The sequence below is a fragment of the Cyanistes caeruleus genome, chromosome 9 (assembly GCF_971803275.1).
Source record: "Cyanistes caeruleus chromosome 9, bCyaCae1.hap1.1, whole genome shotgun sequence".
Classification (NCBI taxonomy): domain Eukaryota; kingdom Metazoa; phylum Chordata; class Aves; order Passeriformes; family Paridae; genus Cyanistes; species Cyanistes caeruleus.
This window is the reverse complement of record NC_141709.1, coordinates 33,882,899-33,909,288: the sequence shown is the minus strand read 5'-3', so window position 1 is coordinate 33,909,288 and position 26,390 is coordinate 33,882,899. Positions and strand designations below refer to the sequence as shown.

The window sequence follows — 26,390 nt, the reverse complement described above, 5'->3', positions numbered from 1 at the left end:
CTGCTCAGAGCTGCCCAGCACAGCCCAGCTGCTGCCCCCGTGCCCCAGCCTGGCACAGGCACTGGGGAGTTCCTCATTCCCTGCTCCTGTCCCCACTGGATTTGTCCTTCAGGACTCTGCAGGGCTGTGTGAGGCTCCTGAGGAGCAGAATGAGGTGCAGAGCCATCCCTAAACCTTCCTCCTGTGGGGAGTGTCACTGGAGCCCTGGGAGCAGCCCCTGTCCCATGTCCCTGATGTTCAGAACCTGCTGGGGGAGGCCATGAAGCTCTCTGAGCTAATTTTTATTTTATATCCAACTCCCCAAGGCTCTTTGGAGCCACCCTGAGTGACAGAGGAGGCTCAGCACGGATTCCTGTGACGGGAGGGTTTTGATGCTCAGTGCAGGCTGTCAGATCCCAGCACTGCTCCAGAGATCCCAGAGTTTTATCCCTTGGCTTTGTCCCAGGGGTGCTGCACACCTGCCTCCTCCTGGGAAAACAAAATTGCACCACACAAAGCCTCCCTAATGGGTTTATCCCAATGTTTAAGTGGAAAAACCTGGCCAGGGTGAACTTCTCTGTCACAAATCTGAAGGGTTTTTTCCTCCTTGAAAAGAAAACATTAAAATCCGTGCAAAAAATAATCTGTGAGCCACAGGGAATGTTGTGGCATCTCTGCAGTGTGGGGAAATGCAATATTCCAGAGGTTTTTCCCATTTTGTGGCGTGCAGGGGCTCAGCTCATCCAGGGAAATGGGATGGGAGGGAAGGAGGCGCCGTGGCTGGGGCAGGATTCCGTGCTGACATCATCCCTGTTTTTCCTACCTAGTTTTGTGTGAGGATAGAGAAGAATCCTGGCCTTGGGTTTAGTATCAGTGGTGGAATAAGTGGACAAGGAAATCCATTCAAACCTTCTGATAAGGTGAGTTTGAAATTCCTCTCTCCCTGCTCCTTGTTAGAGAGGTCCCAGAGTGGAGGCAGGGAACATGAGGGGGATGTTTGTGCCCCTCCTGGCATAATTGAAAGAGTTTTATCCCCATACTTGGCTTTGGTTTTTTGTTGTTGTTTGTTTGTTTCAGCACTGTTGTGTGCTTTTTTTCCCGGTTAAAAAAGATGAGGGAATCCAGCCTCAATCCCATGAGTGTCTGGCCCATATTCCCTGGATAACATAATTTCTTGGGCTGTTTTCTGGAGAATTGTCTCTTTTGCTTTTCAAGAGTCGCCTTAGACCCCAATCCAACTTTTACTAAATTAATTAGAGGGAACCCTAAAGCACAGTATCATCCCTGGAGGCTGAAATTCCAGGGTTTGTAGCTGCTGTGTCAAATAAAACCAGCCTGGAAACCCCTGCATCCTTCCAGACCCCAGGGCTGCAGTTGTCTCCTGAACTGGGAGTTAAAACTGACACCTGGTGATGGTCAGGGACACTCAAATTCATTTTGGGAATTGCACACTTCAGATAAATCTATTTGCAATAGGAGGAGGCCTTGAAAACTCCAACATGTGGTGAGGCCCAGCTCCCAGGGCTGTAGGATTGGGAATTCACACCTGTGCATTTGTGTTTGGTGCCCTGGAAAAGACTGGAGTTTGTTGGAAAAGGAGGCCTTGGACACATTCCTGGAGTTGATGTTCTTGGATAATACTGGATTCGTGCTGCAGGGACAGGGAGAACTTCCATAAATATGGAGAATGGTGAAATTCAAGCTGTGTTTCCTAGAGGAAGCAAAGATTGCTGTCCAGAGATTATGATACACATTATTTTAATAATTAACGCTTGCTCCATTTTAATTAACCTCCTGACAACCTGTCACTCATACTCTGTTCACTCTGGACTTTCTTTGTGATGTGGGGTTTTAGTTTTAAATGAGCCACAATTATTGATAAGTGCTGAAGGTCCCAGAGAGCTGCTCCACCCCCAGACTGGTGTCTGGTAGCAAACAGAATAAATCAGTTTAGTGTTCACCCATCTCCAGGGTATCCAGAGCCCCCAGTTAGGGAACCCCATGTTTTTTGGGATGTAGTTCTTGGAGAAAGCATCCTAACCTGTGTTACTTCTGACTTATAGGGTATCTTTGTTACTAGGGTTCAGCCTGACGGCCCTGCCTCCAGCCTGCTCCAGCCCGGAGACAAAATCCTCCAGGTAGGGATGCCTTGGGATTCCTGGGCTCAGAGCTCAGCCTAAAAATACCCTGGGTGCTGTTTGCAGCAGGACCCACCTGCCACTCGTGTTTTGGGGACTTCAAAACTGATTTACAGCTCCTGCCCAAAGCACTTCTTGCTCTGGTGGCCACAGGCACCTGCTCTGAACCAAAGCTCGTGGGCAGTGCCCTGGGTAGGGCTTGTCCCCTGGGCTGGGCACCTCCGGCCCTGGGGCCACTTTGGGGCACCCTTAAACCTGAGCCTGAGGGGCTGGAGAGAGCCCAGGGCAGGGAACAGGGCTGGGAAAGGGCTGGAAAATCCCTGAGGGAGCTGGGAAGGGGCTGGAGAATCCCTGAGGGAGCTGGGAAGGGGCTGGAGAATCCCTGAGGGAGCTGGGAAAGCTCAGCCTGGAGCAAAGGAGGCTCAGGGGGAATTTCTGGCTCTGCACAAGTCCCTGGCAGGAGGGGACAGCCGGGGGGATTTGGGATCTGCTCCAGGAGGAGAGGGAACAGCCCCAGGCTGAGCCAGGGGAGGCTCAGGGTGGAGGCATTTTTCTCTCAAAGGGAGCTCAGACCCTGTGGATTCTTTGGGAATCACATTTCTCCTGCTTTTCCCACCGAGGTGTGACAGTCCCAGTCATTCCCAGAGGACTCTGCTCAGCCCTGGCCATTCCCCCTTCGTGCCCCTCAGCTCCTCATTCCAGGTTCTCCTCTCTGGGCTCTGTCCCTGTCTGTTTTCCAGGCTGGATGTGCCACCAGTCCCTGCTGGAGGATCCATCTCCCACCCCAGCCTTGTCCTCACACTCTGCCCCTTGATCTCCCTCTGGATCCTCCAAATCCTTGAGATCCCTCCCAGCCCACACTGCAGAATTCCAACATTCCCTGCACGCCCCGTTTTGGCACAGTTGTCGATGTATTTGGAATTTTCCCTGCCTGGAATTTGAATTCCTCTTTCCCAGAGGAAAGATGTTTTATTGTATTAAGGCTTTAAGCAGGTCCTGCTCAGACCCCAGAGTCACAGCATGATTTCAGTGGGAATAAAATCACTCCTTGGAGCACCCAAGCCATCCCACAGAGGACAAGAGAAATATGTGCTCATGAGAAATCCTCATATGTTCATTATTTATTTTAGCCTTGCTTTTAATTGCCAAATATCCCTTTTTTTTCCCCAAAAAACCAATCCACTAAAGGCTCTTCCCTTGTGTTTTCCCTGCTGCAGGCCAATGGACACAGCTTTGTACACCTGGAACACGAGAAGGCTGTGCTCCTACTGAAGAGTTTCCAGAACACAGTAGACTTAGTTATCCAACGTGAGCTTACTGTCTAAATATTTTTTTATAAATAGTAAATATGTCTAGCCAGATCTAATGTTCAAACAGATTTATACATAGGAAACCAATTTTTTGCCAATTGCTGGACCAATGGCAAACAGTAGTGCCAAATGTATAATACTCTATGTTAGTACCAATCATCGGGAGAAAATATAAGAATTAACTCTATAAATATATTGTTCATGTGGCTCCGTATTAGTTTTACTTGTCAGCCTCTGGCTGTGCATTGGTGCGTTTTTTTAACCAAGTTCCTTCTTAAAAGTCAATTTCATATGATTTCAAAACACAGAAGCACATACAAATCCTTTAGGAATTCTGCTGTCCATCAGAAACACTGCCTCAAAGTTGTATATGCCTTTATAAAATGAAATATATTAACCTGTACTTCCCATGAAATATTTCTATCATGTCGCATACGAAAGTATAGAGAAGAAAATATTTTCATAAACACCTCAAAGAAAGTATATATTAAATTAAATTTAATAATGTTCATTTATTTTCAATGCAAAGATATTCTATGCCTTATGAAAATACCTGTACATATGCCGTGTGTATAGCTGGCTCCGTAGGGATCAGGAACAATTCACTATACAGGGTGAGAGACTTCTCCAATTGTAACTCTGGGACCTCGGGACAAGGAACCCACGTGGGAATGGGGTAACTCCTTCTGGAATGGGATAACTCCTTCTGGAATGGGATAACTCCCTCTGGAATGGGATAACTCCTTCTGGAATGGGATAACTCCCTCTGGAATGGGATAACTCCCTCTGGAATGGGATAACTCCCTCTGGAATGGGATAACTCCTTCTGGAATAGGTGAACTCCCTCTGGAATGGGTTAGCTCCCTCTGGAATGGGTGAACTCCTTCTGGAATGGGTGATCTCCTTCTGGAATGGGATAACTCCTTCTGGAATGGGTTAACTGCTTCTGGAATGGGTGAACTCCCTCTGGAATGGGATAACTCCCTCTGGAATAGGATAACTCCCTCTGGAATGAGATAACTCCCTCTGGAATGGGTGAACTCCTTCTGGAATGGGTTCATTCCTCTGGAATGGGTTCATTCCTCTGGAATGGGTTAACTCCCTCTGGAATGAGTTAGCTCCTTCTGGAATGGGTTAGCTCCCTCTGGAATGGGTTAGCTCCCTCTGGAATGGGTTAGCTCCCTCTGGAATGGGTTAATTCCCTCTGGAATGGGTTAACTTCCTTTGCTTTGGCTCTTCCCTCGATTCCATGTGCACACACTACAGGAGAACACCGAGGACAGGCAGGTTTGGCTCACGGATGGAGGAAGGTTGTGATGGTGGCAGTAAAACTCCTTTTGTTGCTGCTAATTTTACTCTTTAATTTTTCATTTCAGATTCCCCATTGACATTGTTGTGTATTTTCCCCCCTGCTCCAGGCCCTGCTCGGGATATTCCTGTGGGTGAGGCTTTCTGGGATCCCTGACTGGAGTCCTGGGAAGGGGTGGGTGCAGGTGTCGGAGCTGACACAGCCCAGGGAGCAGCAGGTGACCCCCAGCCAGCCTGGGAGGAGCATTCCCAGCACAGGGGCAGTGGCACAACCCCTCCTGTCCGAGTCCTGGGGCTGTTCCCAACCGAGAATCCCAAAGCCCAGACCGTGCCCAGCTGCTGCTGCTTCAGAGGTGCCGGGGTCCAGCCTGGTTATCCCTGACAGCAAAATGGGAAAAGACAGGGAAACCTCCTGCAGGTGTTCCCAGGGGATCCCAGTGCCCTGCAGCAATGGCCAGGGGCTGAGGGACAGCTGGCTCTGGGATCACCTGCACCATTCCCACCCAAAATCCCACAGCCCACGGGCACAGCCAGGGATGTTCCACTTCTCTAAGAATTCCCAAACCTTCTCTCCCTGGCTGTGGGACCTGAGGAGCTGCAGACCCAGGGAAACCTCCAGGACCCTCCACCCCTGATAATTTCCCATATTCCCAGCTCACAGTTCCTGCCCAGGTGATGGCAAACCAGGAAAGTTCTCAGCCAGTTGTTCCCAACAGCGACCATTTAACATCCTCAAATCCGGTTTCATGTTTTCCAAGGTATTTTTTAACACATCCACGTCTGCATCTGTGTTTGGTGGCAGTGCCAGCCCTGGAGGGGACAGGGGGCTCACACAGGGAGCAGACAGGACAAGGCTGAGGGTGAATGGGGCAGCTGAGAGCAGAGCCAAGGAAATCCAGGAAAAATCTGAGTAGGAAATGTCTGGGAGGTTGGTTTGCTGTTGGTAGTGAGCACTTGGAGTGTAGAGGTGTTGCTTGGTTAAAACCCCTTGCAGGGCCTGAAGGGGATCCAGGAGAGCTGGAGAGGGACTGGGGACAAGGCCTGCAGGGACAGGACACAGGGAATGGCTGCCAGTGCCAGAGGGCAGGGCTGGATGGGATCTTGGGATTGCAGGAATTGTTCCCTGGCAGGGTGGGCAGGCCCTGGGATAGAATTCCCAGAGCAGCTGGGGCTGTCCCTGGATCCCTGGCAGTGCCCAAGGCCAGGCTGGATGGGTTTGGAGCAGCCTGGGACCCTGGGAGCTGTCCCTGCCATGGCTGGGATGGGATGGGTGGGCTCTGAGTCCCTTCCCACCCAGGCCAGTGGTGCTGGGAGCCCTCTCTGCTGTAATTGAACCACCCGATGCAATCAGAAATGTTTCTGTACAGATTGTGTGCAGAGTTCTGCTGGGGAATGCAAATCCAGGGAAATGAACTCCCCCCTGAAATGGGATCAGCTGAGGGCAGGGCTCAGGGGAGGCCATGGCTCCCAGGGGGGATCAGGGTGTTTATTCCCAGGAATTGCTCATGGATGAGGGATGGGACATGGGGGCTCCGTGTCCCCCTGGCCAGGCAGAGCCTGTCCCACAGCAGCAGGGCTGGGGACAGGTCCCACAATGGCACAGGGGGTGACGGAGCTGTGGCCTCACCACCCACCCTGGCAGAGCTTGGACATAAATGAACACAGCAAGTCCCACCCCAGCATGAGGAAGAACTTCTTCCCCTGGAGGTGGAGAGCCCGGAACAGCTGCCAGGAGCGGGTGTGGGTTTCCCTCTCTGGGGACATCCCAACCCCTCTGGACACATTCCCGTGTCCCCTGCTCCAGGCTGGACTGGCTGATGTCCAGAGGTCCCTCCTGTGATTCTGTGAACTGGTGGGATGTCACAGCTAGAATTCCCAAAGGAAATTGGGGATGTTGTGTGCAGCTGCAGCTCCCTGCCCGTGCCCGTCCCTCCCCATCCCTTTGGAAGCGCACAGAGCCGGGGCTGATGCCGGCAGGCAGGGCAGGCCCAGCTCGTGCCCACGGGACTTTTGGACAGGATTGGGATCCCTGGATCCCCGGGAGCTGCCCTGGATCCCCGGGGGGATCCCAGCAGGGCCTGCCGGGCACCACCACCCAACCCCAAAAGGCACCACTTGCAAACCGTGGCATCGCAAACCAAAACTCAAAAAAAAAAAACAACCCCCAAAAAAAGCTTTTTTTGCCAAGCCTCTCCCTGGCTGACTCCAGGTGATTCAGTGGAATTAGTGGGTGACAGCAGGTCAGGATCCTGTGGCACAGGAGCTGTCACCTGCTGGTGGTGGCTGTGTCCCCTCCCTCACTCCCCCTCCCCGGGCAGGGCACTCGCTCATCACTTCGGTTTTCTACCTGTGAGTACTGTATCCAGTTCAGAACCAACAGCTTCCTTTAGTAAAGATTTTACCATTTTATAAAAGACATGTTTAATTATGATGGAGATGGCTGTATTGTAATTAATATTTTGAGATAATTGTGATTTTGAGCTTAAATTATATACAGAAATGGTCATTTTTGTATGTGTTCAAAGATTGCTATATTCCAGATGACTGTACTTTTCAGTTGAACTCCAGTATCCATGTAAATAAAGCTGAATGAGGAAATATTTACTACTTTATTAACATAGATTGTGAATGTACTTCATGTTTTTTGCAGTATAAAGACTTACTGAACTTGAAAGCTGCTTCATTTTATGTGCAAAAAGGTACTTCAAAAATTCTATTTTAAATCTATTGATTGAGTGCAATCAGCTCCTGTCCCTTGGCACATGCAGGTTGTCCCCTCCCCGTGCGTGTGGGGTTGCTGCATTTTGCAGATGCTTCTGTGCAGAGGGAGCCCAGGGACTGAACCCATGCTGTGCAGTGCAGCAGAGCCATTTTCGGCTTTGCTGTACCCACCTTTTTCAGTATTTCCAAAAAAAAAAAGTGTTTTGAATAACATTAAAAAGTCTCTTTATTGTATAAATAATAAAAACGTCACCTTATTGTAAGGCTGTCGGGTGGTTTGGTTTTTTTTTGTTCTTTTTTTCTGGCAGAAAGGAGGTTTCAGAGGCTGGGGAAGTGCTGGGAATGAGCCTGGGAAATTGGGCAATTCCCAGCTGGGGCTCCCCTGGTCCAGCTGCAGCCACTGGGAGATATCAAATATGGAAAGGGAGCGATGGAAATGGGGAAGAAAACTCAGGTTTGGTGACTTTTGGGGCAAATGCGTGGAAGGAGAAAGGCATGGAAGAAATGGATGAAAGGAGAGTGGAAGGACAAAATGTATGGAAGGATAAATGTATGGAAATGCAAATGTATGGAAGGATAAATGCATGGAAGGAATGGATGAAAGGACAAAATGTGTGGAAGGAATGGATGAAAAGACAAAATGTGTGGAAGGAATGGATGAAAGGACAAATGGATGAAGGACAAAATGTACAGAAACAAAAGGGGGCAGGGGGTGAGGGCAGCAGCATTCCAGCATCAAGGAGCTGCAGAAGTGTCCCTGGAGCTCCAGTGTCCCCTGCTGGCACTGCACACTGGCACTGTCACCTATTTCCCACAGGACAGATCCCACCCTTCCCATTCCCACCCCCCCAGACCCCTTTCCCAGACAGGTCAGTGCCTCCCACTTCCCTGCAGCCAGGACCAGCTCCTGCTCCCTCCTTGGGGACCACGGGCAGGTGGAGCCCCCTGAGCCACCCCTGCTCCAGCTGGGAGGCAATTCCCACACCTGGAGAGCTGAGGTGAGCTCAGAGTGTTTCATGTTCATCTGGACACGTTCAAAACCTCGGAGCTTTAGTGTGGACCTGTGCCAAATCCTGCTGTGCTACAGAACCTCCAGGGCTGTGCCCATGAGAGACCCTGAGGGGCTGGAGCAAGTCCAGGGCAGGGAATGGAGCTGGGAAGGGGCTGGAGAATCCCTGAGGGAGCTGGGAAGGAGTTGGAGAATCCCTGAGGGAGCTGGGAAGGGGCTGGAGAATCCCTGAGGGAGCTGGGAAGGGGCTGGAGAATCCCTGAGGGAGCTGGGAAAGCTCAGCCTGGAGCAAAGGAGGCTCAGGGGGAATTTCTGGCTCTGCACAAGTCCCTGGCAGGAGGGGACAGTCGGGGGGATTTGGGATCTGCTCCCAGGAACAGGGACAGGAGGAGAGGGAACGGCCCCAGGCTGGGCCAGGGGAGCTCAGGGTGGGCAGCAGCAGGAATTTCCCCATGGAAAGGGGGGTCAGGCCCTGGAAGGTGGTGGAGCCCACAGGGCAGCACTGTCACTGTTTCAGGTAGCATCTGCAGGCCACTGGAAGGGTGTTTGAAGAAGAGAAGTTCCCAATGCTCCTGTGTACAAAGCTCAATTCCAGCTCAAGGACCCAAAGCAGATGTCCAAGGGAACATTTATTGTCTCCATGCAGCACCAGCCCCTCTGACCCAGGTGAGCCCTGCACACACCTGGGGCACCTCTCACCCCCTCACAGCTCAAGCACTCTGCCTCACTCACACCAGGGCAGTTCTGGGAACAGCAGTGACACAAGATAAAAAAGGAATACAAAACCCACAGTGCTCCCTTCTGCCTTTGGCCCCAAGGCTCTGATGGTGACGACTCTCTCCAGAGCCCAGCTCAGCTGCAGGAAGCACCGTGGCTGTGCTGAAGGCAGCTTTCCCTGCTGTCCTTTATTGCAAACGCAGGGTGGGATGCTGAAATCCCTGCTGGAACATGCAGAGGGCAGGGAATATTCCACACCTGGGTTTTTAACACTGCAACAAAGGCTCGTGGCCAGGCAGACTCCCAGCCAGGAGCAGAAGGATGGGGGCAGTGGAGCCCAGGGCTGATGGGGGGACAGGGGGGACCAGCCTGCTCCTGTGGGGCTGGAATGTGGCTCTGCAGGTGTTCCAGCAGTGCAGCCCTGCCCTTGGCCAGGCCAGGCTCAGGTGGAAATGCCCAGGCTCAGGTGGGAATGCCCAGGCCCAGGAGCGGTGCCCAGGCCCAGGAGCAGTGCCCAGGCCCAGGAGGGGTGCCCAGGCCCAGGAGCAGTGCCCAGGCCCAGGAGCAGTGCCCAGGCCCAGGAGCAGTGCCCAGGCCCAGGGCTCAGGTGGGAATACGGCTCCGCAGGTACTCCAGCACGGCAGCCGTGCCCTTGGCCAGCACGGCGGCGCGGGGCGTGCGGAACGGGTTCCCTTCCAGCAGCAGGCTCCTGCAAACGGGGATTAGTTACTGGGGTAAAAACTCCTTGTGCCAGCACACTCATCCACTGCACACAGATTTCTGAGGCCTTTGAAATTCCTGGGTAATTCCCCTTCTGTCCTGATAAAGGAGTTTGGGTTTCTGCTTCCCTCATCCTCAGCAGCTGAGCTTTGAGACAGCTGAGTCTTAATTTCTGCTGATAAATCAGTGGGGGTGTAGCACACACCCCACTCCTTCAGCCTCTGCCAGGAGGAGCGAGAACAGAACTTCTGGAATATAGAAACAGAATTCCAGAGTGGCTCAGGCTGGAAGGGAGCAGCTGGTCCAACCTCCCTGCTCAGTGGGAGCAGAGGAAATGTCATCCCCCCAAAGGCTCCACCACGAGCTTCACACAACCCACAGACCCCCAACATCTGTTCTAAATGATGAAACAACTCCCACAGCTCTCTGCAACATTGAGAAATTAGGGAAGAGATTATGGAAGAAATTGCCCTGTTCTACAGACAGTCAGAGGGACACTTTTAGGCCACTGGGGGCTTTTTCCTCTGGCAAACATTCCAGAAGGACTCAGACAGGTGTTTGTAAGCAGGCCCCCATGACCCCACACACCTGAGGTTCTCACAGTTGCCCAGCTCTGGGGGCACCTGGAGGAGGTCGTTGTTCTGCAGGTCCAGCGTTCCCAGCTTCTCCAGGGCCTTCAGCTGCAGGGGGTCGATGGATCCCACCTGGTTGTTGCTGAGCAGGATGGTCTCCAGGGCTGGGAGGTGATACAGGACACTGGGAAACACCTTAAACCTTCAGGGGGAGAGAGGTGGGATAGTCAGAAACAGGGCATTCAAAAGAGGAGCACTTCATCCCAGCTCACTGAAGTGGCTCCTTGTTCTCACATCACAGGAAAGTTGTGTCAAATTCAGCCCAGCTCTTTTTATTATTGTATTAAAAAAAAAAAAAACAAACAACTGAAGAGTTGCTCACCTATTAAAAGCAAGATTTATTGTGTGCAGTCTTTTCAGTGCCTCCATTTCCTCAGGCAAGGCTGCCAGAACATTGTTTCTGTTATTAAAGAAAAACAAACAACAAGCACTAAACTTAGCTGGGGGTTTGGCTGAGAATTCCCAGATCAGCTGCACAGTCTGGGGCCAGTTCACTGCCTCATAACAGGGGCAAGAGCATGCCAGGGATTCCCATTTCTGCTAGGAGGACACTCCAAGCCTGTCCTCTAAAGATTCCCAAGTATTCCCAAGCATTCCCAAGCACCCAACAACTGCACAAACCTGCCTGGAAATTTAGCTCTGTGTTTCCAGAGGAAAGCTTCTCAAAGTGCCCAGCCCCTGGAGCCAGAGTCAATCAGTCAGGTTATAATTATTTATTATTATTATTTAAAGCTCCCCAGAATCAATGGATTGAGCTAATCCTGATTGAAACAATGCCAGGAGCATTTCTCAGGAATCACAGGAAGCAAGGTGACAACAAGGAACCATCTCTTGCCTCTCTTCCTGGCAGTGCAACAAAGCCTGCACCTTCCCTGTGCTAATTCCCAGGATTTTTTGGTGTGGTTTTCTTCTGGGGAGCATTTTGAAATAGCAACATCTCAGAACCCTTCTCTAACTGAGGACCTCTCCCCCAGCACAGCTCAGAACTGGTCCATTTCTTCCTGTGTCTTTTTTAAGCAAGGCCCGAATTTAGGCCACGTCCTGTTGCAGCTCAGCCAGGGAGGAAGATTGGGAGTGAGAGCTGATTTCAGCACTGCCATCCCACTGGAACAGATGGCTGCTTTGGGGAGGGAGGCAGGGAAAGAAGCTCCCAGGCAAGGAATTGCAGCACACATCACCAACCTGAGATCCAAATGTGTTAATTTCTGGAGCAGGCACAGCTCTGAGGAGATGGAGGAGATTTTGTTGAAGCCCAGGCTGACATCACAAACGGAGTCTTTCAGCTCCACCAGCCTGAAGCACAAAAGGAAGATGCTCTCATTATGGAAGCTCATGGTTGCTTTGTAAGTTATTAAAAAAACCGGTTTATTCTACAAATCAAGGACATGCTGTGTTTTTTCTGAAGGGATTTTGAGGAGGTCATGCAATGCCACCTGTGAGGGCTGCTGCTCCTCCAGCCTTGGGGTAAAACAAAGCTCCATTTACCTACAGTTATTGCATTTTCTCTCACAAATGCTGCTACCCAAAGCCTCCTCAGTAAATGCAGTCAGGAGCTATTCCAGAGACCACAGGTGACATCACTGCCACCTCCTGCCCTGGAGATGCTTTAACACTCCTTCTTCTGCAGCCAAAAAAACTGACAAAAAAAATCCTACTTTTTCCCATCTTTTGTTTCCGTTCACCTGTTGTGCTGTTACAAATTCTGGGAGTATCTGCTGCTGCATTGATTTATTGTACTAACATAATAAAGTACATAATAGCTTTGGTGTAAAGGCTTTAACAGCTCCAAAAGTTCTCTGCCAAACCCCTCAAAGAGAATCTCTGGCTTAGCCCTAAAACAAAAGGCAATTAAATGAGAAAACACTCCTGTGTCCTGTCTGGATTGGCATGGAATTCTGAGGTACGCCTCTCCCAGGGAATTCAGCAGCCCCTCACACAGTGACAAAGCATGGGATGCACAAGCAGCAGCTCCCAAAACTGAGCCTGAGAATCTTTTTTGTCCCTCTGGGACTGCACCTCCCTGATCTGCCTGTGCCAGCGCTCCAGTGCTCCCCACACCTGGGAATAAATTCAGCTGTCCTCAAAAACCAGTGTGGGTGATTTTTTTGGGGCTGACAGAGATCCAGCAACCTTCTTCCTGACACAGAGGGATTATTTGTTCCCAGCAGTGCCAGGGAAAGCTTTTCCTTGGCTGTGGCTGGCCCCAGGGACTGCACAGCCCCACCTGGGCACCGGTGCATCCTCACGCTGAGACCTGAGTGCACAAACGGCTCAGGGGGAGAACAGGATGCTGAGAACAAAGGCAGGAGAGCAAATCCCAGTTGGGAATGGCCTCCCCAGCAGTACCTTGGGGGGATCTCCCTGAGCTGGTTCTTGCTGAAGTTCACGGTGGCCACGGGATTGGCGCCCACGGCGTCGAACACGGCCTCGGGGATCTCTGCGGCCTGCTTGTCACTGGGACAGGAGTGACACCAATTAACCACTGCCTGCTAATTAACGGGGCATTTCCACCTTCTTTCAGAGAACATAAAGAGCAGAACAGAGGGAACAGCTGTTCCAGTGTCCCAGCACTGCCACATGTCCACAATGTCACCAAACAGGACTTTTTTCCCTTTCCCAACCCTTCCAGGTCCATTTAAGGAGTAACTGAGCAGTTATTCCTCCTACAAGATGTTCAAGTGACAATCATAAAGAGTTTCAAAGGTACTAAAAGCACCTGCTGGGATTCAGCATTTCAATGAGTTACTGCAGAATATCAATACAAAAAAAACCCATTTCAAATCCCAATCTAAATTCCCAAGCACAGGAATTCAAGGGGAAAATGCCCAGAAGCAGCTTGTGGACAGCTTGGTGTATAATGAAGGTGGGGAAAAAACCCACAGGCATCAAACAGGACAGTGTTCTCACAACTTCAGGAATGGGTAATATTCCCAAATACCTGTATTCCAGTAATTTCAGTGTGGTTATGGCGTGGATGTTGACCTTGGACTGGCTGGGAAGAGTCATGGCTGTCACAGGAGGCTCTTCATTGGGGCCAGGTGCATCATCTGGGGACAGCAGAGGGGTGCAGGGACACAGCTGAGCTGCTCTGAGTGGCCCCAGGCAGCTGCCACCACCCCTCTCCAGTCCTGCTCCACTCTGGCTCAACTCAGGATCATCCAATTGAGATTATTTCAATCATTTCCTAATAAAGGTTTTTTACCATCCTGGATTTGGGGGTTCTCTTAGGGTGAAGGAGGGAGAAGGGCTGGTGGCAGCTGCTCTGTCAGGCTCTGCTCTGTGGGGTGGGGAGCTGGGAACTGCAAAAACCAGGGAATTCTGACTGGAAACGATGACCTAGAGCAGCTTTGTCCACACCAGCACATCTGGCCACAATTTCAGTAAAATAATTAATATTTACAAACCCTCCTCTATGAAGTTCCTTCTGATTACTCCCCACAATCCACATGAAAAAGCTCCTGCACGCCTGAAATGGGAATTCCCATCCAGCTGAGCAGGGAAAGTCAGGTTTTGTAAAGGATAATCCTCAATTCAGAATGTTTATTATTCAGTATTAGATAACAGGATAAGAAAAAGAAACAGAAATATCACAGCAAACTGTCGAGTAAAGGAAATTATTACTGCAGGATAACTGGGGCCACCTGGATTTAAACAACCACCCTCCCTAAATTCTAATTTACTTTCATTTCTTAGAACACTCTCCTTAAAATGAAGTGGAAGAAAACAACGTACCTTGGATTTTGCTTCTCAGGTATTTCAGCAGTTCCTGGGTGCCTTTCTTTGAAAAAGAAACAAACCCCAAGTCACTCAGCTGGATTTCTGCAGCTGGGGGGACAATGCAGAGGGACAATGCCAGCACAGCACCCCTGACTAAAAATCCCACTGAAAATCCCACAGCAGCTTGGGAACTTGCTTAGTTAAAATTCTATTTATTCCAGCTGAAAATTTCAACAGATTTTAACAGCTCCAAAGATTTCCCTCAATTCTCTCACAGCAACTTCCAGTGGTCAGACACAGCATAAATCTGTGAAGCCCAAACTCCTCTGCACTGTTGGTTTTAGGGGAAAGGCAGGTCTGGGATATGATTTTACAGGTTTGGGGTATGATTTTACAGGTTTAAGGTATGATTTTACAGGTTTAAGGTATGATTTTACAGGTTTGGGCTATGGTTTTACAGGTTTGGGGTATGATTTTACAGGTTTGGGGTATGATTTTACAGGTTTGGGGTATGATTTTACAGGTTTAAGGTATGATTTTACAGGTTTGGGCTATGGTTTTACAGGTTTAGGGTATGATTTTACAGGTTTAGGGTATGATTTTACAGGTTTAAGGTATGATTTTACAGGTTTAAGGTATGATTTTACAGGTTTAAGGTATGATTTTACAGGTTTGGGGTATGATTTTACAGGTTTAGGGTATGATTTTACAGGTTTGGGGTATGATTTTAATGGTCTGGGGTATGATTTTACAGGTTTGGGGTATGATTTTACAGGTTTGGGGTACGATTTTACAGGTTTAGAGTATGATTTTACAGGTTTGGGGTATGATTTTACAGGTCTGGGGTACGATTTTACAGGTTTCAGAAGCAGGGACTGACCTGAAGTGCTGGATGTGAATGAACAATTCTCATTCCAGCTGACACAGCCTAAGAGACTGGATGAAGACAGAGGGATAAAGGGAATGTGGATGTTGGAAAGGAAGGAACTCACAAGGAGACAGGCAGGGAGAGTGGGGCTGTGCTGGGCATGGCAAGGGAAGCCAACAAGGAACAAGCTGGGAAGTTGTGAGGGAAAGGTGAAGGTCTGAAATCTCAGTGACAGACATGTGGGGAGGAAAGCAGAGAGCAAGGCAAAGCTCCAGAGGCAAGTAACAGCACAGGAGTTAACAAAAGCACACCAGGATTTACCAGGAATCAACTGGAAATTCATCAAGAACCAGGAATGGGGTTGGGACTGGAATGAGAGGCCTGAGGAAGAGAAAGTGAGCTGGGCAGGGCTGGAGAAGAGAAGATTCTGCTGCTCCTCTACACTCACCCCAGTCCTTTATCTCAGTATCCACCTGCTCCAAGCAGTGCCTGGGGAGCCCTAAAGCTCCTCCATCAATTGATCCTCTAAACCAAGTGGAAAAAATCCAGCCAGGCAGAGAAAATTGCAGCCACACGAATTTACAGTGTTGGTGATGGATCCAGGCAGCACAAATAGAGCATGGCCTGACAGACTCCTCGTGCCTGGCCCTTGCTCCAGGTGGGAAATACAGCCCAGGAGTGACAACTGCAGCTGAAGCAGCAAATCCTCAGTAATCCAGGGAACAGCAGAACTCCAGCAGCCCTGACACAGACTCCTTTCCAGGAGCACTTTGGACAAGGGCTCATTAACTCGGTGCACACTGTGCTCCCTCAGCCAGGCACACAAGGGTTTCCCTCTCCTGGCAGATGTTACAGATTTCACTGCAACACAGACTTGTCAGCTCTGCTTATTTCTGGAGCATCCCAGGGCTTTGGGAACATTGATTTTACAACCCTGGCAAAGGCACAGAAGTAGGAATGTACAGCACCACTGAGGAGAGGGGCCTGCCAGGGAAAAAATAACAGGGAAATTCTGCAGCAGGAGTGGTGCCCACACTCCAGTCTCCCTGCTGCCCCAAGGACTCCTTTTCTAAGGAACAACTCACACCCTCCCTTTGCTGCCTCCCTGCAAGAGAACAGAGAACTGAATCCTAGATCCTTAATTGAGGCAAGACCTTAAATACCATCTCATCCCAGCCCTGCCATGGCAGGGACACCTTCCCCTGTCCCAGGCTGCTCCAGCCTGGCCTTGGGCACTGCCAGGGATCCAGGGACAGCCACAGCTGCTCTGGGAATTCTATCCCAGGGCCTGCCCACCCTGCCAGGGAACAATTCCTGCCCAAGATCCCATCCAGCCCTTGTCCCCAGTCCCTCTCCAGCTCTCTTGGAGCTCCTTCAGGCCCTGCAAGGCCACAGTGAGGTCACCCCAAAGCTTCTCCTCTCCTGGTGAACATTCCCAGCTCTCCCAGCCTTTCCTCCCAGCAGAGCTGCTCCATTTTTCTGCTCATCCTGGTGCCTCCTCTGGACCCTCTCCAGCAGCTCCAGCTCCCCCCTGTGCAGATGTTCACACACACAACACCAAACCCCAGTGCTTACTTGCAGCAGGTCTCTCCGAATGGTTCTCAAAGGATTTCCCTCCAGCGCCAGGAATTTCAGCTGAGGGAGGTTCCCCAGGGTGTAAGGCAACCTGCAGAGGGAAACAACTGATTCCACAGCAGCTCCAAAACAGCTGCTAAAGAACGTGCAATGGCTGGTCAGAGGGCATCAGAGGGATCCTGAAGCTCAGGTTCAAAGGAAAATATGCAGGATCCCAAAATAATTTAAACTGGAAAAGCTCTTCCAGCCCATGGAGTCCCAGCTGTGCTTGATGCCCACCCTGTCCCCAGCCCAGAGCTCTGAGTGCCACCTCCAGCCCTTCCTTGGACACCTCCAGGGATGGACACTCCAAACCTCCCTGGGCAGCCCCTGCCAAGCCCTGACCCCCCTTTCCATGGGGAAATTCCTGCTGCTGCCCACCCTGAGCTCCCCTGGCCCAGCCTGGGGCCGTTCCCTCTCCTCCTGTCCCTGTTCCTGGGAGCAGATCCCAAATCCCCCCGGCTGTCCCCTCCTGCCAGGGACTTGTGCAGAGCCAGAAATTCCCCCTGAGCCTCCTTTGCTCCAGGCTGAGCTTTCCCAGCTCCCTCAGGGATTCTCCAGCCCCTTCCCAGCTCCCTCAGGGATTCTCCAGCCCCTTCCCAGCTCCCTCAGGGATTCTCCAGCCCCTTCCCAGCTCCCTCAGGGATTCTCCAGCCCCTTCTCGGCTCCCTCAGCTGCTCCTCACAGCACTTCCAAGTCACACCTAAGCCACGGGCAGAACACAGAACATTTGACAAGTCCCAGTTTGATCACACACAATCTCACAACACACAGAGGGTTCCTGACTGAGTCATTCCTTAAGTGCCCTTCCCGAAGGAAGGAAGGAAGGAAGGAAGGAAGGAAGGAAGGAAGGAAGGAAGGAAGGAAGGAAGGAAGGAAGGAGCTGCCAGCACCCAGCCCCAGCCCAGGTGCCATTATTACCTACTGATGTCATTGTTGGCCAGGTCGAGTCTCTCCAGCTTCTGCAGCACCGTGATCTCCTCAGGCACTGCCTTGATCTTGTTGTCCCTGAGCTCCAGCACGCACAGGGAGCTCAGCTGTTTCAGGTTCTCTGCATTCAGGATTTCAATCTGATTCTCCCCTGCGTGTAATTCCTACAGGGACAAGGAGCACCACAACTGTGGTAAAATTACTTTATAACTCATCTCCTAAATCATGACATCAGCAGTCACCAGTATGATGATGTGGAGAACATGGACATCTTGATTCCCTTTCATCTGCTTACAAAATACCTGGATAAAACCTGACTGTGTTAAAAGGAAAAACAGGAATTTACTCTGTAGTTATGAAGAAAATACGATAATGAACAAAGTGAATTTATCCAGAAAATGTTCCTATAGATTAAAGAAAACAAACCTGTTGCAGGCAATATTAGATCCAGCTTTCAGTCATTCCTCCCCTAAACACTTCTTATTTTCCAAATCTGGAAAGTCCTGCAAACTCATCTTTCAAAAGGCTGAATAATGAGGGCAGTAAGAGAAGCTGCATGTGGGGATGCATTAAACAGAATTCTAAACACGGAGCTGTCATCTGGTTTTGATCACAGCACCTCACAAAAAGTTGTGTTTAAAGTAACTGTCATTAATTCAAGGTTTACAGCAAATGCATTTCCAGCAGAGCAGCCATTCCAAGCTCACCTTCAGTAACCTGCAGGAGGGAAACTCCGGCAAGGAACGCAGTTTGTTTTTCCTCAGGTAAAGCTGCTCCAGGGATGCCATGGTTGCTAATTTGGGAGGTACCGTTTCCAGGTAATTTTTGGTACAATCCAGTTGCCTCAAGCCTGGGGAAACCAATGTCCAGTGATAAATGGAAAGAGAAGATAAAACTACCTTTCTACAGCAGCATAATTATCCTGGGGTTTAATGTAAAATAAACACCATAAATAAACAACATTTTGCCAAACGGATTCTCAAAGTAATAACTCAGATTTTCTTGAGGAAACAGTAACTCTCTAAGGATCTGTTTTAAAACCCTGCATTGTATTGCTGAGCACTGGTTGTTTGGCATTTAATAACCCGAGGAAAGTGATTTACTTTTCATGGCACTGAGATCTGCAGGCAGCTCCTTGAGCTGGTTACAGGCCAGGTTGAGCCGCACCAAATTCACCAGCAGAGCAAAACTGGTGGGGATGGCTGTGAGCTGGTTGTTGGACACATCCTGCAGATTGAAACAGAGAGAGAGACGTGAGAGGTGTCCAAAACATCCCAGGAGTGCTGCTAGTGCAAAGTTAATTAGTGGCAGAACAGTAAAATTAGATGGCTGATAACTGGCACAAGTGTGAGAGAAGAAACAACTCCCCCAGGACTGACAGATCACCGTGGATTTCAGCTTTCCCAAAATAAATCAAACCAAGAACAAACTGAATACAAACCCCACCATGCAATAGCTGACATTAGAACAGTCACTGGAATATTCACCGAGTTCTGCCACTGAACCCGAGGGATTTTTAAGCAGCAGTGGGAAAACACAGATCAATCCTTTCCGAAGAAAGAAACAGGTTTGAAGTTGTGCTTTACCAGCTCCTCCAAGGTGAGGAGCTGCCCCAGCCCCTCGGGCAGCTGGCTCAGCTCGTTGTGCTGCACCAGGAGGCTCCTCAGACGGGGCAGCTGCAGCAGCTCCTCGGGAAGGCTCCTCAGTTTGTTGTGGCTGGGGTGGAAACATGGAACACCAAGGGAAAAGACAAGAATTCAGGAGTTTTTAGGAATGTAACTGCACACAGAACATTCGTGTCCCACAGCCTGCTGGTCAGGAGACACTGCCACCTCTAAGGAAAACCTGGCTCCTGGAAACAATTCACTGTCTTTATTTGTTCAAGAAGACTTTTAATCCTACTCTGAACTTACAATATTCCAGATGGATCCCAGGATTTTTTTTGTTTTGTACTTCACACACACAGTGGTAGCATAACCTCTCCTTGTGCACAAATTTACAAAATTACCCCAGCAAACAGAAGATTCTGAACCTTCCAGCACAAACAAGAGCTACACAGTTATTTACAATGTGCATTATTCATGACTGGAAATGTTTTATCCTCAGAACTGCCAGACTGAAGCAAATAAATACTTTGTGTATGATTATTCAGAATATCAGTGCTTGCACCTTCCAAGCAATTGTGACTTTGAATATCGCTGAAAACAATTTCAACAAACCCAAGGTCACCAGTTTTGATCCAAAACTGATAATATAACATATACAATATATCATAACACTCTGCAGTGAGTAATTAATTTTTTGAAAGAGAAGTTGATATCCTGCAATCTCTCACTCACACCTGAAAGTCACTGCAGCATTTCTCATGTTTGCTCTGTAACATGGCCTTACCTGACATCGAGTTTCTGGAGATTTTCAAGTTGCCCTAAAGCAGAGGGAAGTGATGTCAATTGATTGTCATGCACCTGTAAAAGAGAGGTTTTTAGAACACAGTTACTAATTTGTACCTAGGGGTTTTTTCAGGCCTCCCCACTGTGAAGAATTCCTCCCCAACATCCCATCTATCCCTCTGGCAGTGGGAAACCATTCCCCCTTGTCCTGGCACTCCAGGCCCCTGTGAAATGAATACACCAGGGAAGTGGAAAACAGAGAGCCAGGAGGTTTCCCCCTGTCCTACATGGAAGTACCATCAGAGCACCAAGGGATCCTCGCACTCACATCCAGCGTGGTGAGGGCAGGCAGCAGCTGCACATCCTCCGAGAGGCTCTGCAGCTTGTTGGAGGCCAGGATCAGCTTGGTCAGGTCCGTCTGCTCCCACCAGCGATCGGCAGCTCCAAAGGACAGGTTCTGCTGGGCTTCCTCTGGTGTGTCCAGGTTGATCCTCCACACGTGCTCGGGCACTGCAGCACAAACACAGCCATCACAAACACATGAACGTTGCGGGTGTTTGATCCAGGATTTCACTGCCAGCGTGTGCTTTGTGAATAAAATCATAGAGTGGTTGGGGCTGGAAGGGACCTTAGTGATCATCTAGTTCCAACCCTTCTGCCTTGGGGGATGACATACATAGAGATATATAAATATATATGGATATACACAGGCATAGGCATATGTGCGTTTATCTATAAAAACATACATATATACATAGATACACGCATATATATATATATATATATATACATGCACACATATATATAATACACACATGCCTATAGTCACTCTACAGTCCATTTTGTTCTAGAGACGTTTTTACATTTATAATATATATATAAAATAGATATTTCTAATATATCACAAATATTTCTAATATAGACACTGTGTTCTAGAGACATTTTTGCAGAGGTAACAACGACAAGGCGATGGAAACATGCCAGAAACAGACGAGAGTGAGCAGATGGCGCTCCCCGGGAGCCGCTCCCGCCCCGCCCGGGGTCCCGGGGGCTCGCCGGGAGCAGCAGCGCCGCCGAGGCTGAGGCCTCACGCACCGTGGGTGAGGCCCCGTCCCGCCAGGTTGAGCTGCCCGCTGCGCCGCGCCAACCGCAGCAGCCCCTGCGGCACCGCCGGCGCCGGCTCGGCCGCCCGCCCGAAGCCCGGCCCCGCACCGCCAGCGCCCGCCCGCGCCCGCCGGGCCGCCGCCATCCCCGAGCGGGGCCGGGCCCGAGCCGCGCTGGAGCCGCCCGCAGCCGGAGCCGCGGCTGGAGCCTCCCGGAGCCGGAGTCTCCCGGAGCCGGGGCCGGTGCCGCCCACAGCCGGAGCCGCCCGCCCGCCTCGCAGGCGGGGCCCCGCGGGCGGAGCCGGCCCAGCCCCGGCGCCGCCATTTCCCGCCCCGCCGTGCCGAAATGGAGCCCCGGCCCGCGCTCCTCGGGGAGCTGTACGCGGACACACGAGGGACAGCGAAGGAAACGGCGCTTTTACATCACTTCATTTGGTTTCATTTCCCCCTCAGCACAGTGCGCAGCTACACTGCAGCCTCCTGGGGGGATGAGGGTGGCTGGGCTCGATCATCTTCAGGGTCTGTTCCAACCTCAGCAGGATCCCTGGACGGTTTGGGTTGGGAAGGACTTTAAAGCAGGGACATCTTCCACTGTCCCAGGTTGCTCCAAGCCCCAGTGTCCAGCCTGGCCTGGGACATCGCAGGGATGCAGGGCCTGCCCGCCCTGCCAGGGAACAATTCCTGCTCAACATCCCCTCTACACCAGCACATGGAACCTGCAGGTCCCACCGGCGGCTCCCAGGGAGAGGAACACGATGAGTGTGAAAAACGAGGTTCACATAATTTTTATAGAATTTAAAAGTTTAATAAAAAAAAACAACTAGGAGAAAAAAATAAATTATAAAAATAAGGCCAGGTGTCTCTGCATTCAGCTAAGAGAGCACCCCTTACTAACAAAGGATTGTCTCTTAAAAACAGAATCCTACTACATATCCATAAATTCTCATACATATTCAGACATTCTTCTTAGGATCTTTGGTGTTCTTCTGTTTAGTTTTCTCTTGCCCCCTTCCCAATAGATCAATCTTCTTGGTGCCATCGAGATTTACATTCCCTGATACCAGGAATGCAATAAATTCCTCCCCCAGAGTTCTGGGCACTGCTGTCTTCATCTGGGTAAGAGAGTTTACAAATGCAGGAGTTCTCCAGCTATTTTTTTTTTCCTCAGTCTTTGGGTTATACAAACAAAAGCAGTTTTTTATTTTAATACTATGCCATAGCCCAACATATATATGTATTATACTACTATTTCTAAATTTCATCAATAGCAGAAGTAAAGAAAACTATATGAATACAAGAAAATTTCTCATTCTTATAACATTCATTTTAATATTTGTGAAAAGCCAACAATATAAAATGTATCTCTAACAATGAGGAAGGAGTGTGGTCCCATGTTGAATTGTAACTCACTTCACTCTGAATCAACACATTTGTATCAAACACTCCCCTCTTTGAAAAATGCTTCTACGAGTAGTTCCACTGAAATAAAAAGTAATTAGTGAAGGTTTAAATACATCAGTCAAGTATGTGATCCCGGAAACTCACTTCAGGCACTTGCTCTTCACTAAGGATATTGGCCTCATTCATTTTTTACCAGTGTTCTTTAATTCCCCCTCCTTTTTTCTCCCCTCTCTCAGTGGAGGCAGAAACACACAGAAAATACTGGGTATTTCAACATTTTTTATTAAAAAAAAAAAAAAATAGTGTTTAAAAACGGGTTTTAAGGACTTCAGAGGGTGAGTGCTCTGTGCCTCAGGTAAAAACACAACGTCAGTCTCATTCTGTTTCAGTGTTGTTGGAAATTAATGAAGTTCCATGTGGAACACTGCTGACAAATTCAAAGTAGGACTTTAAATAAGCTTTTGGCAACTCAGTACAAGGTACTGAACTATCAAATATCTGTGATATTTCATACATGGAAATGTGACATCTGGTAAGGCAGGACTAGTAGGAGCGTCTCCTACTTTATGAATCAGATGTTGTAGAATTTCAGCTTGATTAATAAATAAGGTTTGTTTTATTTACATTCAGGAGCATTTATGGGGAAACACATTAACATAAAACAACAAACTCATCAGGAAATAGGATGATTTGTACTACGTTAACCACAAATATATGGGTTTTTTTCCTCTATAACATTAATGAGAAATTCCCACCCCAACGTTGTCTTGCTTGTGATGCCTTTTCTGGGGCTACATGAAAAGAGAGGCCAGAGTTAAGAGAACAGTTCTATTTATTGAAAGGCCTTCAGGTACATTTCGGGAGATGAAGGCCCCCAGGGATTACACCCAAAAACGACGATGGGTTATGAGTTTTCACTTTTATAAGTTCGGTCAATTTGCATACTGGGGGTTAATTTCCCAATTACAGCTTCAGATAATGAAGTAATTTACCGAACTCACTTTTGTTTCCATCTCTCAGGGCCTGAGGCAATGACGTGTCCTTGATTCCCCAGCCTGGAGAGGAATTGTTGGGTCTGACCAAAATGTGAAGACAGCAGCTCACACTCAACACGGAGTTTAGAATTATACACGAAAGAACTGCAGCATCACAAATATATAAAAGCGGAAATCCTAAGGCACCATTTGGACGGAGGTTCTAGAGACACTTTTAATATTACATTTATATTAAATTTTGTGTATTTTGTGAGAGTTTGGGCTGTGAAGTGATGAGGGAGGAGGAAATAACGGCCCCTCAGAGCCCCTTCAGGTTTCCCGCGCGCGGGCCCGGAGCGGAGCTGTGAGGGGAGGTGGGGGGGGGGGGGGGGGGGGGAGGTTAACGCGCCCCGTCCGCGCACGCGCCGCCCCCGCGAGCGGCCGTCCCCGTCTCCGCGCGCGTCCGGCGGCGCGGCGCATGCGCGGGGGCGGTGCGCGCAGGCGCGGCGCGGTGCACTGTGGGATACTGCGGCCCGGGCAGGCTGGTGAGGCGGCGCGCGCGGGGCCGGCGGGGGCGGCGGGGCCGGAACGGGGGCGGAGAACCGGGGGAGGGGGGGAGCGAACCGGGCCGGGGGCAGCGAACCGCAGCGTCCCGCCCGCCCCTCACCAGCTCCCCGCTGTCTCTGCTGCAGCACCGGCGGAGCGGGCGGCGGCGCGATGGCCTCCAGCAGCGGCACCGACGTGATCCAGGTCACCAACGTCTCGCCCAGCGCCAGCTCGGAGCAGATGCGGACCCTCTTCGGCTTCCTGGGCAAGATCGAGGAGCTGCGCCTCTTCCCCCCCGAGTGAGTGCGGGCCTGGCGCGGCCTCGCCGCCTCCCCCTCCGGCCCTCCCCCCGCGGCCCAGCGCCGCCTCCGCCCGCCCCCCCCGCGGCTCCCGGCCCGGGCCGCCCCCGCTCCGGGATCGCGCCCGGCCGCGGCCCGCGCTGCGCCCGGGGGCTGCGGGGGCGGCCCGCGCTGCGCACCCCGAGAGCAGCTGCTGCTCCTGCTGCTCCCCGCACGGCTCCGCTCCGTCACGGGATTGCGGGATTAATGCGGGTGACACGTGCGGCTCCGGGGAAATTCGCGTTTGTCTCCAGGAGCTGTTTGTCCAGGGTTGTGCCCGCTGAGCCTCTGTTTTCTGCGTCACCTCCGCAGGTCCAAAACTTCTGGATGTAGATAAACGCATTTGTTACAAACAATTTTGTGCTAGAGGAACAGCTTAGCCCTAATTTACAAAGAGCACGCTTTTAATATTTGTGTTCCCTGCGAACAAATCTGCTGAGCAGAAAGGTGACTGCTAACAGACAAATACACGTTTCTCATTTGCACATCTTGCCAGGAATTCTGTGCAAATTAAAACAAATAATGCACATTTCAAGTGTGTATATAACTGAAAATAAAGTTTTGGGTACCCTGGTTATTTACAAATAGCCACAAACAGAAGGAAAGGAAATAAGATAGTTTTTAGGTCTTGCAGTTAAATTCTAATGAAAATAAATAGTGCTTTCAGAATCCTTTCTGATGCAATATAAAACTTGGGTGTTAGCAGTACTGATGGTTTCAGTTTGATGGATTTACAGAGCCTGGTGTTATTATATGTTGGTGTTTTGCATATTTGTTATAGAAGTTAAAGGTTTTCTTTCTGCCACAATGAAGATTAATCAAACAAGACCACAAACAATTATTTGTAATACCCAAAATTACTTGGATATTTTTATTTTAGGGGGAAAAAACTATCACCAAACATTTGTTTTTCTTCCTTGAGCCTTCCATCCCTTCCAGCACAAACCAAAGACAGCTCCAGAGGGAGTTTCCTTGTTCCCAGCTGGGATAACTGACGTGGCAGGAGCTCACCTGTGACAGGTGCAGTCCTTTCCTGGGCTGCTCTGTATTTGGACACTTTGTCTCATTTTTCAGGGCTGTTGAGGGGATTTGTGTCTTTGAAACTTTGTAGCTTTAGATACACATTAACTAATCTGTTGGGAGATTCCTTCGGTGCCTTGGTGTCCTTTCCCTTGTGTGAGGAGGGCCCTGGCACTCAGGCCCTGCAGATTTTTCCTGGACTGATGGGAATCTGCTTGGGGTCACTTCAGGGCCCCCAGTTCCACTTCACCCCAAACAGAGGGACATTTCTTAACAGTGCCACGTTCTTTTTCTGTTCCTTCTTCAAATTCCAGTTGACTTTTTTCCCTGCCTAAGGTGTCCATCCATTTTTGGAGGGGTATGGGATATAAATTATAATCTGTGAATTCTCCCCATCATCTGGGTTCCTTTCTATCCTGGATCCTGCTGGGATTTTCCCTTGCCTGTAATGTTTGAGGAGCCAATCCCATTTCCATTGCTCCGCCTCCTGGTTTGATCCGTGTCACTCTGACCCTTATTCTCCTGCACTCCCAGATCATGTGGAACTTCCTGAGCTTCTCCAGATTCCTGGTTTTCCTTCTCTCCCCTCATCCACCTCCTTTCCCCAGTTTATTTAATCCCCTGTTTCCCATTCGTTGTACACCTCAGCTGGGTCTTTAATGCACGACCAGTTTTGGGACTTCTTCCAATTTTCCTCCTCCTCCTTCTGTTTTTCCCAGACTCCACTGCCTGGTTCTCATCTTTATTGTATTCCATAAAATACCATCCAAACTGGAAAGTGGAGGGAATGGATTGCTGAGTTTCCTGTAGCCCAGCCTCAGGAAATCCTTGTGTGTCCCAGCATTCCAGTGGCTGAGAGACAATTCCTGAATGTTTTAGTCTTGGGTGAATTAGAATAATGATGGATGGTGGCTTTTTTTGGGAGCTGTTGAGAACATCCAGTTCTTGATGAATT

The 26,390-nt window shown here is 49.9% G+C and overlaps 3 protein-coding genes across 11 annotated transcripts in view; 2 read left to right on the top strand and 1 right to left on the bottom strand.

Moving 5' to 3' along the window:
- LRRC7 (leucine rich repeat containing 7) overlaps nucleotides 1-7,719 on the top strand; it is a 95,523-nt gene extending 87,804 nt beyond the window's left edge. For 3 of the 5 annotated variants that reach the window (XM_086841480.1, XM_086841479.1, XM_086841478.1), the window contains 3 exons: nucleotides 807-899; nucleotides 2,043-2,117; nucleotides 3,335-7,345. In XM_086841480.1, coding sequence (XP_086697606.1) covers nucleotides 807-899; nucleotides 2,043-2,117; nucleotides 3,335-3,442 — 276 coding nt within the window. In that variant the 3' untranslated portion in view covers nucleotides 3,443-7,345. Of the gene's footprint in view, nucleotides 1-806; nucleotides 900-2,042; nucleotides 2,118-3,334 lie in introns of all 5 variants that reach the window. The other 2 variants (XM_086841482.1, XM_086841481.1) reach the window with 2 other exon arrangements.
- Nucleotides 7,720-9,076: 1,357 nt separating this feature from the next.
- Nucleotides 9,077-23,986, bottom strand: LRRC40 (leucine rich repeat containing 40). Of its 4 annotated transcripts, none has more exons than XR_015273646.1 (15): nucleotides 23,559-23,986; nucleotides 20,382-20,563; nucleotides 20,055-20,128; nucleotides 19,250-19,379; nucleotides 18,767-18,890; nucleotides 18,371-18,513; nucleotides 17,655-17,827; nucleotides 16,695-16,785; nucleotides 14,267-14,312; nucleotides 13,473-13,581; nucleotides 12,881-12,988; nucleotides 11,717-11,827; nucleotides 10,857-10,934; nucleotides 10,166-10,676; nucleotides 9,077-9,891 (listed from the first exon to the last, which is right to left on the bottom strand). XR_015273646.1 is itself a non-coding variant. In XM_086841489.1 (15 exons), coding segments are annotated over exons 1-15 (1,662 nt in total). In that variant the 5' UTR covers nucleotides 23,560-23,895; the 3' UTR covers nucleotides 9,077-9,785. The 4 variants fall into 4 exon arrangements, 2 of the variants coding, with proteins under 2 accessions (XP_086697615.1, XP_086697614.1); XR_015273645.1 differs by lacking the exon at nucleotides 23,559-23,986 and adding an exon at nucleotides 21,149-21,317; XM_086841489.1 differs by having other exon boundaries at nucleotides 10,491-10,676; nucleotides 23,559-23,895.
- Nucleotides 23,987-26,390, top strand: part of SRSF11 (serine and arginine rich splicing factor 11) — a 15,882-nt gene continuing 13,478 nt past the window's right edge. For both annotated transcript variants that reach the window (XM_086841492.1, XM_086841491.1), the window contains exons 1-2: nucleotides 23,987-24,076; nucleotides 24,224-24,376. In XM_086841492.1, coding sequence (XP_086697618.1) covers nucleotides 24,249-24,376 — 128 coding nt within the window. In that variant the 5' untranslated portion in view covers nucleotides 23,987-24,076; nucleotides 24,224-24,248. The remainder of the gene's footprint in view (nucleotides 24,077-24,223; nucleotides 24,377-26,390) is intronic.

Coding starts and splice junctions, on each gene's coding strand:
- LRRC40 (XM_086841488.1), bottom strand. CDS start 21,302: ATGGCGGCGGCCCGGCGGGCGCGGGCGGGCGCTGGCGGTGCGGGGCCG. Junction 20,564..21,148: donor GGGACGGGGCCTCACCCACG/GTGCGTGAGGCC, acceptor TTTGTGCTGCAG/TGCCCGAGCACGTGTGGAGG. Junction 13,582..14,266: donor CCTGAGAAGCAAAATCCAAG/GTACGTTGTTTT, acceptor TGCTGTCCCCAG/ATGATGCACCTGGCCCCAAT.